The 14965-nt window shown below is 38.9% G+C and overlaps 1 protein-coding gene across 1 annotated transcript in view; it reads right to left on the bottom strand.

Moving 5' to 3' along the window:
• Positions 1-506: 506 nt before the first annotated feature.
• Positions 507-14965, bottom strand: part of IGSF11 (immunoglobulin superfamily member 11) — a 189020-nt gene continuing 174561 nt past the window's right edge. The window contains exons 5-7 of the mRNA XM_027867686.1: positions 14202-14324; positions 12493-12643; positions 507-2876 (exon numbers count right to left, since the gene is read on the bottom strand). Coding sequence (XP_027723487.1) covers positions 2432-2876; positions 12493-12643; positions 14202-14324 — 719 coding nt within the window. The 3' untranslated portion in view covers positions 507-2431. The remainder of the gene's footprint in view (positions 2877-12492; positions 12644-14201; positions 14325-14965) is intronic.

Consider the following 14965-nt stretch of genomic DNA (forward strand, 5'->3'; position numbering starts at 1 on the left):
GATATGAGCAGAACCAGGAAAACTTTGTACACAATAACAACAATATTGTATGATGATCTCCTGTGAATAACTTAGCTATTCTCAGCAATACAATAATACAAGACAATTCTGTAGGACTTAGGATGAAAGGTGCTGCTCATCTCCAGAGCTAGTGGAGTCTGAATGCAGATCAGATACTTTTTCTTCACTTTATTTTTCTTGGGGTTTTTTTGTTTGTGTTTTCTTTCATAGCCTGACTTACATGGAAATGTGTTTTGCATGACTACACATATGTAACCTATGTCAAATTGCTTGCCTTCTCAATGAGGGGGAAAGAAGGGAGGGAAAAAAATTGAAACTCAAAATTTGAAAAAAGTATGTTAAAACTGTTTTTGCATATAATTGGGGAAAAAATAAAATATCATATTTTTTTCAAAAGTAATGACACTTGTTGTATATGAATAAACTTTTATTGAATTTTAGACAATTAGAAAGAATAAAGAAATACAAGAGAAGATTCTCTCTATAGAATGACCGATACAGCTTCCTGAACAACAGCTGACAGTGTCTCCTTTACAATATCAGAATTTTCCATTTACTTTATAAAAGTATAGACATTCACTTCATTTATTTAGATTTTTACAAAGCCAAGAGCAGTCAAATGGAATAATAAGTAGTACACAAAAGCAAATCCAAATCCATACTGATATTGGAGGATGAGGTTTGGAGTCTGACTTTCTTAAAAAATTATCCTGGTGGAGGGAAGAATTTTTTTCTTCTTTTTGTGCAAGAAAGGCACAAGATCATGTCAAATCACGACCCAGGAGGCCATCTCCAAAAATGACTATGCTGATCAAAAAGGATGTGTGTGGTAGGGAGGGTGGAAAAGGGTAGTGGAAAGGAAGGGTCAGATATATCCTGGAAGAACTTGCTTTAAAATGAACTATGGGTCCAGTATTCTGGATAAGCTACATAGTAAGTAATCATATCCCAGAAGTAGCTGCTTGTGCTTTTAGCAATCTGGTTTGAATAAGGCTCTACAGTTACCAAACACATTACCTGTGGGCAGGTCTACACAGCACAAAACGGTGTGGAAAGTTGGCAAATTTCCCAGTGAATCTGGGCTGTGTAGAGGCCCAAGCTGGTTCATTCTGGAGAAAAGGAATACTTTTACAGTGGCATGAGATGCCTTCGGGTAAACCCCTGTGCAAAATGGCAACCCTGAGCTGTCACAGAGATTGGGCAGGCCTTACTTACTGTGAGCAGGAGCACATCACAACCTCGGAAAACATCACCACTATCCCATCTTCCCATTTGTCTCTGCCTTTTCTCTTTGCCAAAAAAAAATTTTTTCTTTAAAAAACAAATTCACTTCACCCTCCCCTTCCAACTGTCTAGCAACATCTATCTGTCAAATGAGAATTAAGTTATCTGCCTCAATGCAAGAGGTATTGTGTGCTGCTCTCCTAGTGTAATAACAAGGGAGACCCACAGACAGCCCTATACAGAGAAAGTTCCCTATAATGCTAAAGCCCCGGAAGGCTGCCTTCCCTGAACTGCATGAACCACAAAATAAAATATAAAACAGCCCTTGGGTGATAAAAAAATGTCACCTAACTCAGTAAGCATAAACATTGATTCTCCTACCTCTGCTTCTTCTTGCTTAGCCTCACACCCTCCCATCCAAAAACAGTCCTCTTTCCAAAATATTTTCGTCCCCAGGGAATAATGAATAAACAAACAGCTATGGCAGCCATGGGCATAAAACCAATCCTAGAAAGAAAAAGCAGTCATCTATCTATAACTACTAGAGAAATGGTCTAAATATGAGATGGTTCAAGAGAAAAGATAAATAAATAAACAGGAAGGGAAATCTCGGTGGAGCTACCTTCTTTTTTCTCTGCTTCTCACTAAGTGTTGTTCTCTCTGTGTGCTTTTGTCACTGAGACTTTGAGGAGGGAGGCGGTGTCAATATGAACCATTTCTGCCCCACCCCCTTCCCATAGGGATGGTTAGAACATCACTTCTCTAAAGGAATCTTTCTTCCAAAGTGGTTTTCATTATCCAAACACCACCTGGCACTTTATTCTTTTTTTAAAAAGAAAGGTAAAAAAAAGGTAAGTTAGGTATAGATTAGAGAATAAGCCCATCTGGACTGGAATTTGGATTTTACCTGCCCTCTTTACTTCTTCCCTGGGCTTGGCACATCTATGAGATTCAATTTTGTAATAAGAACCCGATGGATTCCACAGGGTAGAATGGAATCATCATGCTGGAGGGTCTCCATCCCATTTCTTCCTTTTGTCTTTTTTTTCAAATCTCAAGATGGAGTAATATCCAGCTCTTTCCCATGCATTTTTTTTAAACTCATGTGAGGATGAGGAAAACAATCTCCTTTCCAGCATTCTACCCCTTCTATAGTGAAATCTTCTTTTCCTGAACTACCTCAGCTCTATACTAGTGATCCTGCTCTACTTTGGGCTGGCACCATGACGGGCACCGCACCAATTCGCTCTAGCGTGGTTTGACTCACGGCATAGGAGCGTGTGTGCTGTGACCGAGGCTTCCGGTTGATGGAGCCGTTGCTCCGAGATGTGACCTGTGGTGATGGCGCTTTGTTGGCAGTCACGACCAGAGTTTTCACTGAAGGTGGGACCAGATGGCTTCCATTGGCATAAATAGATGGTATATTGGCACTGCCTGAGTGGAGAGAGAAGGACTGATGCAAGTCTCCCAGGTGGCCATAAGACTCCATGGTATGATGAACTTTGGGGTTGTTGTTCCAATAGCGACTATTGTAAGTATTAGAAGAGGTCAGTGTGTTGTTCTCTGAAGATGAGACCTCGGCATGGAAAGCTTTGGCAGATGAAGTACATTTTGGTGGAAGGTCATCTTCCCTGGAAAGAAACAATGATATGATTTATAATTTAATCAAGATTCATTTTCTGTCATTCCCCACGGGTTCAGCTTACTCATACCAAGGCTAAAATCATCTGTGTAACACAAACCCTCTTGTTCTAGCCTCCATGGTTTAAGAAGGACATTGATAACACTAGGGAGTGTCCAGAGGAGAATAACTAGTATGGTAAAAAGCCTTGAGTCTATGTCATATGAGGACTAGTTGAAGAAAGTGAGTGTGATTAGCCTAGAGAAATAAAAACTCAGAGAGGACACACATAGTAAGCGATTAATAAATGCTTTTTCATGCATACATTCATGATAACCATCTTCAAGTATCTGCAGTATTAAATGATAACTATTACTTGAAGGATTGTCATGTGGAAAAGGGATTAGATTTATTTCTCTCAGCCCCAGAGGGAAGAATAAAGAGCAATGAGTAAAATTTACAAAGTGATAAATTTAGGCTTGATGTCAGGAAAAGCCTCCTAACTGTTAGATCTTTCTCAAAATGGAATGGTCTGACTGAGAGAGGTGGTGTATTCCCCCTCCTTGGAGGTTTTCAACCACTCATCATTTATGCTACATTGAGGATTCCTTTCACACTGGGCTGGGGCTAGGTGGCTGCCACAGTCCCTTCCAACTCTCAAATTCTGTGATTCTGGTTCAGTCTTCCATGACATTTTAGACTCAAAACAGAATGCCAGCCAGGGAGTCAGAAGATCTGGGTCCTAAAGAGAGATCAAAGAAAGAAGAAAAGGACCCATATGTACAAAAATAGAGCAGCTCTTTTTGTGGGGACAAAGAATTGGAAACTGGGAGGATGCCCATCAAGTGGTGAATGGCTGAACAAGCTACAGTATATGAATGTAATAGAATACTATTGTGCTATAAGAAATGATGAAGGAGATGGTTTCAGAAAGATCTAGGGTGATCTGTATGAACTGATGCAAAGTGAAGTGAGCAGAACCAGGAGAACAATTTATCAATACCTACAGTATTATAAAGACAATCACCTTGAAAGACTTAGGAACTCTAATCAACACAATTGCCAGCCACAATTCCAGAGAATTCATGATGAAATCAGTTACTCCTGTCCTGATAGAGGTGATGGACCTCAGATTGCAAACTGACCAATGCAATTTTTTGCAATGGAATAGTCTGCCTATGAAGTGGTAGATTCTCCCTCCTTGGTGGGTTTTTTTAACCATTCATTATTTATGTTACGGTGAGGATTTCTTTCATACAGGAGTTAAACTCAGGTGGCTGCCACGGGTCAAAAAATAAATGACCAATGCAAAAAAAAAATGGTTTTGCTTGACTATACATGACTGTAACAGGTTTTGTTCTTCTTGCTTTCTCAACTGAAGTAAAGTGGGAGGAAAAAAGCAGGTAGGGAGGAGACAAAGCTAATCTTCATTTGAAAAAAAATAAATTAAAAAAAAAGAATACCTGGGTTCCAGTCTCAGTTGTAATACTTACTTACACCCTCTGCCTTCCAGCTCAAGTGGCCTATGCTCCATTTCCTACCTCAGTGCTTCTTCACGGACTATTGTCCCTGTGCCTGGAATGCACTTCTCACCAGTGCCTTTCACAATACTTGGTTTTCTTCAAGATTTATTAACTTACATGACGCCTCCTACAGGAAGCTTTTCCTGCTACCCCCCAGTTACTGTCTCCCTCCTCACTTAGTCACGTTTTATTCTGTTTACATGCTCTAACTCCCAGTAGAATATAAATTCCTTAAGTGTAGAGGTTGTTTTTGTTTTGTTTTCTTTTGTCTTTGTCTTCTTAGACACTTGCACAGTGCCCTGAACATAGTAGGTGCTTAATAAATACTTGTTAGATTGGGTCGGATTGGACTGATTGGGCCTTAAAGAAATAACTTAAACAATACTTTAACTTGATAATCATAAACTTAGAGCTGGAAGAGATCCTAGAGGTCTGTAAAAGTCAAGAGTGATCTTTATTAAGCAGGTACAAACATGATCATATGGAGAAGTCAGCCGAAGCTGAAACAGCTCAATTTGGGGAAAGCAAGGAGGGCATTTATATCATTTTCAGACAAAGGAAGGTAGAAGATGGGCTGATCCAGGCAGGGAAGTGAGAGTCTTATAGATATAAATTGAGGCACCAGCGAGTGGAGAGTTCCAGGAACAGAGGCACTGAGTTCTTGGTACATTGAGATAAGCATGATGATGCAGAGTCCAAGGATCAAGTACAGAGAATAGGATAAGCAGGATGTGTAGAAAGTCATTTCACAAGGAAGAAAACCTGAGGTTCATAGCAGTGAAATGACTTGCCTATGGTCACAAAAGTAATAAGATGATAAGTCACTCAAGTCCAAAACCCAGCACTCCAAATCCACCATCACTAATATCAACACAACCCTAGGCAAATTCCTTCATGTCTCTAAGTCCTAGTTTCCTCACCTGGGGATGGACTACATGATCTGAAAAGTCCTTTCTCAGTTTAAATCCTATGCTCCTCTTCTCCCCTGTAAAGGTGGGATATGAACTTCTAGAGTTGCCCAGAATCTCTCCCAATACCTCCATTATTTCAATTTACCTTGTACGAGAATAGAAAAAAGGAATCTGTTGGACATCTCCATTCCAGGAGCACCAGTCAAGAAATGATTAACTTAATCTCTGGCTATGGCCAATGGAACAACCCAAGTAGACTTACAAGTGGTTAATTAGATCAGGTATGGTATAAGAAAGTGATGCTTTCCCTCAGGACTTATCAAGGGAAAGAACTCTAGATTAGAAGTCACAGGTCTCAGGCTTCAAATCTGACCATTCTTCTTACTAGCTGTGTGACCGTGGGCAAGTTATTAACGTCTCTGAGCCTGAGTTTTCTCATTTTCAAAAGAAGGGGCTGTGCTAGATAATGTCTAAGATCCTTTCCACATTTAAATCTATGATCCTCTGTGTCATACAAGGAAGTAACCAGAATTGAAACAATAAGAATAGCTAACAGTCATACAGCACCTTAAGTTCTGCAAAGCATTTTACACATATTACCTCTTTTGATTAAGAACCTAACTGGTCTTATTAAGCTATTCTTATTCTTCATTGTAGACCATCTTGCCAACTAAATAGGACCATGGTTCTCCCAGAACAATGACCTAAGTGTAGGATCCACCCCAGGTGTACTGAAGAGGTAATCAAATCATTTCAATTTGCCAATAATAATAATTATAATAATACCTTTCATCTGTATAGCACTTCACAGACGCAAATTACTTCCATACCCATACTCTAATTTGCTATTTATTATTTAGCTAAATTTAATAAACGTTCATTAAGTGGCCTCTCTGTGCAAAGCACCATGCAAGGTACTGGGTATACAGAGATAAAAATGAGCCACAGACCCTGCTCTCAAGGAGCATGCATTCTGCTGGGACACAAAATGTGCCAAAATACAAATATATCCAAGATAACTGGAGGCAGGAAAGAGCATTAACAGTCAGGGAGGTTCCATAAGAGAATGAATATGACAGCACTTTTGAACGTAAAAAGTCCTTTTGAAAGGTAGTTGTTATGATGATGATAATAATTATAGTGGTAATAATAATAATAATAACTCTTCTCCCAGAACCATAATAATCTGTGGAGTATGCACAGCAGGTATCGTTCTCCTCATTTTACAAATGAGGAAAGTGGGGTTTTAAACTTCAAAGTCACTGGTCCTAAGCTACATGGCTAATAAGTAATGGAATCAGGACTTCACCCAGGTTTTTCAGTTCAAAGTCCCATGTGCGCTCCATTCTAACTCATTAAAAACTTCATATGCTTCCCTCAGCTTGCTCACATTCTTGTCCTGTCTTTCACTCCGAACTTAGGCTGATGGATTTGGCATAGCTTTGCAGGATCTAACAGAGTCCCTGAGTATTCTGTTTAGAGCTTTTCTGGCTCCTATAATCACTATGGCCTGAGTGGAGCTCAGATGTTGGTGAGGGGCCACTTTATCGACATCAGAATAATAGCAAACATTTATATAACAGAGCTTAAACATTTACAAAGTATAGTACCTATCTCTGTATTATCTCATTTGCTACTCTACAACCCTATGGTCTAGGAACTATTATTATCCCCACTTTAAAGATAAGGAAACAGGATGAGAGAGAGTAAGTACCTTGCTTAGGACTATACAACTAGCAAGTGTCTGTGGCAGGATTCAAACTTGGGTCTTCCTGGCAGCTAGGTGGCACAACAGATAGAGAACTGGACCTTGGAGTCAGGAAGATTCAAGTTCAAATCCTGTCTCAGACACTTAACTGTGTGACCTAAGTCAAGTCATTAGACCTCTCTCAGCCTCAGTTTCCTCATTTGTAAAATAGGGATAATAATAGCACACACCTCACAAGGTTGTAGTGTGGATCAAATGAGATAACACCTACTCTTTACTCAGGCCCACAGATGTTAATAACTTACCCAAGGTCACACAAGTAGTAAGAAGAATGATCAGAATTGAAGCTCAAGTCCAGTGACTTCTAATCTAGAGTTCTTTCCCTTGAACAATATGACAAATAGTCATCCAGTCTCTGATTAAAGACCTCTTGTAAGTAAGACCCATCATTTACTGGGCCAGGCCATTTCACTCTTTTCCAATTCTAGGATTCTAAGTTCATAGACTTGTTTTGATTAAAACTGGAATAATTTAGCATAGTGAATCAGCTAAGTTTGGGGCACTGAGTCTTTAAAGCTGGGCATGTGTGCTGTAAGAAATGATGAACTGGCTGATTTAGGAAAACATGGAAAGACTTGAATGAAATAATGAAAAGTGAAATGAGTAGAGCCAAGAGAACATTGGATACAGTAACAGTATTATAAATACTCAGAATAACTAGAAAAGACCTTTTAAGGAACATGCTATCCCCCTCCAAAGAAAGAACTGATAATTAGAAGTATGCATTGTATGGTTTACATATATTTATAAATCTGTATCAAATGGTGGATTTCTCTAGTGTGAGGTGGGGAAGGAGAGAAATAGATTGGAACTTAATATGTGACAAAAATGAATAAAATAAAATAAAGTTGTGCATGTGTTAGAGTGAAATCCATCAACAAATTATCAAAATGAACCTTTGTTGATACTTCTGTTCTCAGCATAATGGTACAGTTACTTAACAAATGGTTGCTGTCCTCATTAAAGCCCCTTTATATCAAAAGAGTACAAGACAACTAGTCTTAGTAACAAAAGAGTAAACACAAACAATTTCACCTTTTGCCAGACTCCATCTGTGAAGGGGCTAAATCAGAGGTACAATCATCAGTTAAATGCAAAACTGAAAAGAGAGAGGTCAACATAGGCCCCATTTGCTAAATGAATGACCGCTGATGGCCTTCAGCTTTAATATCTTCATAGCAAAGTGAAGTGCATAGTTAAATCTGAGTTATCTCAGTGACTCAAATATTCAAAACACTATTACTGAAGAAAAAATATGTGGCCTACACTGTCAAGACTTGTTAACCATAGCTTGACTTCAATTTACCTGTAAAATAAATGTGTTCCTGGAAAACTGTCTGCAAGTGAAGATCTGTTATTATAAAATAAGATTTTCCCCATTAACTTTCAACATAATGAGTTTCTAAAGGATGGGGGGAATGGGAAAAGGAGAGGAATGACTCCACAGTATAATAAGAATCACACTTAACCTAACGTTCACTCTGAAAAGGATACTGTCATTATTGTATTATGGTCTATATTACATTGCATTTAATTGTTCAACACAACCTCAGTAAGAAATTTTATTCAAATGGACAATTAATCCATTTGACCTTAACACATTCATTAAACACGCAAGGTTTAAAATATGCCATTTGCTTCATTTCCATTTCCCTATGAGTTCTCAAGGATAATAAGACTTTTTTTTCTTTCCTTCGCCATACTATATCTGACTTAAAATCTGTGGAGTTCAGTATTCTGTCTCTAATAGTATCATCGAAGAATAATTTGTTGGACAGATAACATAAACCTCAAAAATTGAAGAATATATCCCCAAATCATATCTTGTTTCCCTTAACTTATGACTCTACTATCCACAAATCTGCACAGATCTTCCCTGAGCCCAATTATGTTTTCAATCTAAACTACCTGATGGGTAAAATGAATATTAATATGATCCCACCTGGGAAGACCATCACATGAAAGGTCTAGATGTCATTCTTCATCTCATACATAAATTTATTTCATCACATATGAAACTTTCTCTGAATAGTGATTACTGTTCTCTCTAATGCATCCTCTGTGAAATGCACCATACTCACGGCAAGCCATACCACAATGCCCCTAATAGCATTATGACCAAGAGCCTGGCTAAGAGCTACCACGTATAAATTCTTTTTCTTCCTACACAAGCATCTCTGAAGGTAGTGACACAACAATAATCTTAACAACTCACAGCTATATTTGGCATCTTAAGATCTACAAAGTTCATTACCAACTGACAATGCATAACATCTTCTGGGACCCTCCTGCTGCTTAACTGTCCTCTTAGCTACTTCCACTGACTCCCCAGCTCATTTTCCACAGCAGCTGTTCTAAACCTTTTCTTCTTTTCTCAAGCCCCCACCTTTCCAGATGGGAGAAAGAACTCCACTTTCCTTACCACCCATCCCTGACACTTACAGCAAATGATTTAGCCTATTTCACTGAGAAGACAGAGGCCATTCAAAGGGATGTCCCACTTTCCCCTCCTCTACAAGTCTCAGTATCAGTACCAAGTCTCTACTCTTTCCCTGTGGACACAGAAGGATTCCTAAAACTAATCTCTTTACCTCAGGTCTTAGTCTTTTTTATGTTATGGACCCCCCCCCTTCAGCTGGTGAAGTCTATGACTCCCTTCTAAAAATAATATTCTTAAATGTACAAACTAAAACACATAGGATTACAAAGGAAATCAATTATGCTAAAATAGAGTTATCAAAATGTTAAAAAAAAATTACAAGTTCAAGGGCCCTACATTAAGAACCTGTGCTTCACCCATACCCATGACCTCTTCCCTTCTATCTCCTTCACAAGCTCACTCCAGCAATTATCTTTTCTCTCTCATTTATCTTCAATTTCTCTCTCTGCATTGGCTCCTTCCCATCTCTCCTGAATCCTTAAAAAGCCCTCCCTTGACCTTTCTATCAACCTAGTTATAGCCCTACATCTCTCCTTCTCTTTAAATACCATTTTTTTAAAAGTTGTACACATATGATGTAAACATCCACTTTCTCAATACATACTTTCTTGATACATACAGCCCCTTAACAACCTGGTTCCTCCTTCTCCCTGCCTTCATCATACGTTGAAAATATTCTCTCAATGGGGAGAATCTTTGAGTTCTCCTACTCACCTACTCACCAACCCAATTCTTTGTTGTTGTTGTTGTTTATTCTCTCTCAGTCCTCAGGCCTCCTCTTCCCTAACCTCTCTGTAGCACTTCTCATTAACAACCCCGCCCTCCTCCTGAATACTTTTTGCCCCCTGACTTTAGGACAGCACTCTCTTCTGGCTCTCCATCTAGTTAACAGCTTTTTTATCTACTTTGCTAGCACTCCCTCCTCTTCTTGACCCCTTGAGGTGAGTGATCCTTGAAGACCTGTTTTTGGCTTCATTCTCTTCTACCTGCTCCTTTGGTAACCTCATTTGCCTCCAAATTAGGGTAGGTTTAAGTATTATTTCAACAGAGATAACTCCTGAATCTCTATCTTCGAGCCCCATTTTTCTTTCATGAGCCTGTATGTTCAATGGCCAAAGTATCTTCACTTGTATGTCCTACTAGCACAAGAAACATGACATGTTCAAAACTGGGCTTGTTATCCTTCCCTTACAATCCACTTTTATTTGACTCTTTTCTGCTTTCTGTTTCTGTGGCATTTTTACTATTTCCTCTACTTTACTTCTCATATGCAATTTTATATCAAGGAGGAAAGTATGACCCTAGACAGGGTTGAAAGAGAAAAGGGAGGAAACAAAAGTCATGACCAATCAATCAACAAGTACTTCTTCAGAGCCTACCATGTGCCAAGCACTGGGGATACAAACACAAAGAATGAAACAATCTCTACTCTTGAGGAGCTTACATTCTAAAGATAAGGGCAAAAGGTGGAGAGGTTGTCATTCACAGGGCCCAAGCACAAGGTGGGGAAAGGGTACCCTCACTGAGATATATGCATGCTGCAAAACAAAGAGACTAAAATGAAATTCTAGATCACTTGTTTTCTGTAGGATTGACTATGCTTTTTGTTGGGCTGAGGAGCAAAATCTGAAATTTGTAAACTGAAGGAGATAGTAGGATATCTTATATGACATACTCTTTCCATTGTCAGTCCCTTGTGATCAAGACGACAAAGCCCCACATAATCAGAGATACAGACAGCAAGACAAAAGGAAGCCATAGTGTTGCTTGTGCTGAAGCATTTTTATATCCTAAAGTATATAAAGAATTAGGCCTGGTGGTTGACACAATGAAGGGATGAGAAGATGCACCTCTCTCTTTACACTGAAGAAGCAGGGGATCATGGGAGTGGGATGTAACATATGCCATCAAACAAAGTTGGAAGTTTTGGTTCTTTTGAATTAAAGGAAAAAAAAACTATCTTTGGGGAAAGGGAAAACTCGCTTGGAAGGCCAATGAAAAAGCATTTATTTATATTTATAAAGGAATTTGACATAAAGGAATTTATTTATTTATAAAGGAATCTGACATAAGAACAAAAGGTAAAGTAAGATAATGTGGCATGGTGAATAGTGCACTGGCCTCAGATTCAGGAAGACATAGTTTCAAGTACTACTTTGAACACATATTGGCTGTGCCTTGGGATAAATAATTTCACTTGTCAGTGCTCTAAGCAATCTTCTAAGATTCCAAGTTGCAAAGAAAGTGCCAACCTGCACTAGCATAGAGGGAGCTAGTTATCACAGGTCTGGTCCTTATCCCTATCAATTTAAAAAGTTTTTAAAAACAGATGAAGAGAGCAGTTCTAATATTACACTATTTGATTCATACTTTCATCAGGCTTGTGTCCCACATCAGTGATAGATTCTATGCATCAAAAATTGTTCCTTCTGATATTTTGATTGAGGAAGAAAAAGGACACCAGAAAAGTTCACTTAAGCAGGATCTGTAGCCATAGTGGAAAATTGAGAAAAAAAAACAAATTACAAAACAAAATTACAACAACAACAACAACAAAATTCCAATTAACTGGAATTTGATGATGTTATTGCCATTTGAAAATCCAATCCCAAAGCTACAAAACAGTCAGCAACAAAGGATGCAGTCTCAGAATCAAAATGGTATTTTTTCATCATGTCACAAGATTATGTAGGTAAGATGGGATGGTGTATACATGAGCACCTTGCACCTCTATACATATACATACACGTATACATGAGCACATGAGCACCTCTATACAAGTTTGTCCTAAAGAAATGATCCTTAGGATATTGACAGTGGCCTCAAAATATATACTAGGACCTGAAAAATGGTACATTGGTATTGGTCACTGTTGTAATCTTAAAAACCATGGTTGAAAAACCAGTGAGAAAATTTTCATTACTAAGGTTAACAGAAATATGACAACCTAAAGCTATGTCACCAAGTCCCAAACTCAGACAAACCTTATCTCATTAGGGATCTCTTCCTCCTCTTCCTCTTTATTTCTGTTTCTCCAGTAAAAGAATGCCACAAGCATCAAGGTAAGACATAGGATGACGACAACCGCGGCGCTGCTAACCACCCCTGCAATGACACCAAGGCTCCGGGGCTGGGCTGTGACATGCATTGAGAAAAGAAAGAACAACAGCATTGGCACAGCATTGGCTCAGCATTACTTGAACACAAGAGATGCTACCAAGAAAGCATCTAAAGCTTAATATGTACAATTGCCCAGTCTGTTTCACTCATATACAATAAAACTTCAATTAACTGGAATCCCCATTAACAAACTGTCTAGGATTTTCATTCCACCTTTATAAAAGACACAAATGATAACATAGATTATGTCACACTTTACCCCTCAAAAAAAAATTCTAGGATTCATCATATAAGCACCTAAGTGGTGCAGTGAATAGAGTGCTGGGCCTGGAGTCTGAAAGACTCATCTTCATGAGTTCAAATCTGGCCTCAGACACTTACAAGCTGCATGACCCTGGGCAAGTCATTTAACCCTGTTTGCCTCAGTTTCTTCATCTGTAAAATAAGCAGGAGAAGGAAAAGGCAAACCACTCCAGCATCTCTGCCAAAAAAAAAAAAAAAACCCAAATGGAGTCACAAAGAGTTGGACACAACTGAAAACCACTGAACAACAACAGCTAGGATTCATCATAGGGTCAGCAAAAATTCAACCCAGTTTCCTACATTTTCTGCATATATAGAGGCTGAAGAAAATTTAATCATCATAATGTGGTTGCTGAGCCACGGTGGCATAGCAGAAAGAGCTGGTCTCAGAGTCAAGAGAACCTGGGATCAAGTCCTTCATCTGACACAGCCTGTCTGTGTGACCTTGGGCAAATCACAGTCTTTTCAGCCATGTCCAACTAACTCCTCATGACTCCATTTGGGGTTTTCTTGGCAGAGATACTGGAGTGATTTGCCATTTCCTTCTACATCTTATTTTACAGTTAAGAAAACTTAGGCAAATAGGATTGAGGAGATTGAGGAGTCGGAGGTCAGATTTGAACTTGGGAAAGAAGTGAATGGATGACTTTTATCTCATCAATACCTGTAAAGATGAGTTTTCCTAAGTACATGCCTGGCTCTCTATCCACTGTACCTACATAGGACTCTTCTGGGACCTATGGACCATACTGTCCATGGGTTTTTTTTGGCAAAGATACTGGAATGGTTTGCCTCTCCAATTTCTTTCTCCAGTAGATTAAGGCAAACAGAGGTTAAGTGACTTGCCCAGGGTCACACAGTTAGTATGTGTCTGAGGCCAGATATGATTTCAGGTGTTCCTAACTCCAAATCCAGAACTCTATCCACTGAGTCACCTAGCTGCCTAATGAAATCACACATCAGAAAAATTTTCAAGTACAATTGGCAGAAGGTATTGTAACAGAGAGAAGGGCTTTCTCTCTAATTCTTAAGTAATCATTAATTAATTAATTAATTCCATTAAATTATGAGCTCCTTGAGGGCAGAGACTCTCTTTTGCTTTTTTTTGTATCCCCCAAGGCTTAGCATACTGCCTAGTACATAGTAGGTAACTAATAAATATTTATTGACTGACTAATCAGAATACCCCACTCCTCAAGATACCTGGTTGAATCCATGCTTTCTTGATCTACAACCAGGAAACACTAACATTGGCCTTGGATAGACTCACGTGAAATGACCTGAAGATCCAAGAGACAAGTGCTGGTCCCGATGGCGTTAGAAGCCACACACTGGTATAAGCCAGAAGAGACAGAGCTGATATTACGTAGGGTAACTGTTCCCTGGATTTGGTCTGTATGGATAGTGACAAAAAAAGTATTTAGAGGTGGAAAAGAAAAGGAGAATTTTTTTTAAAGCAGCTTTGAAGAGAATTTCTAGTCAAGAGAAACCTAGCTGAATATGCAAATATTTATTAAGCACCTACTATGTGCAAAGGTACTGTGGTAAGAGCTGGGGATACAAAGATAAAAAAATGAAACAGGTCCTCCCCTCAAGAGTTTACATTCTACTAGAGAGAAACAATACGTACACAAGCTAGTAAATGGTAATGAACATACAGAGCTGATACAAAGTTATTTCAAAACTTCATATCAAAAAGGTTTCATATCAAAATACTTCATATCAAAAAGGAGGCAGCACACTAGCTCTGAAGGATTCTATGATGTGAAAAATGGAATAGATTTCAGGCATGAGAAAACATGTGGCATGTCACATACTTGTGCCTTATCTTCCACACTTATCCCTTTCAATCCACTTACATGGCTTCTGCCCTAGTTCAGGTCCTCATCATCTCTCCCCTGGACTATTGCAATAGTCCAACATGTTACTAGTTTCTTTGCTTCCAATCCATCCCCACTCCCACCAATCCCCTGCACATTTAAAGTAATATTCCTAAAGTGTAGGTCTGACCATGTCATTCCCCAGATAATAAAT

Source organism: Vombatus ursinus, unplaced genomic scaffold (assembly GCF_900497805.2).
Source record: "Vombatus ursinus unplaced genomic scaffold, bare-nosed wombat genome assembly UNPS02001419.1, whole genome shotgun sequence".
Taxonomy (NCBI): Eukaryota; Metazoa; Chordata; class Mammalia; order Diprotodontia; family Vombatidae; genus Vombatus; species Vombatus ursinus.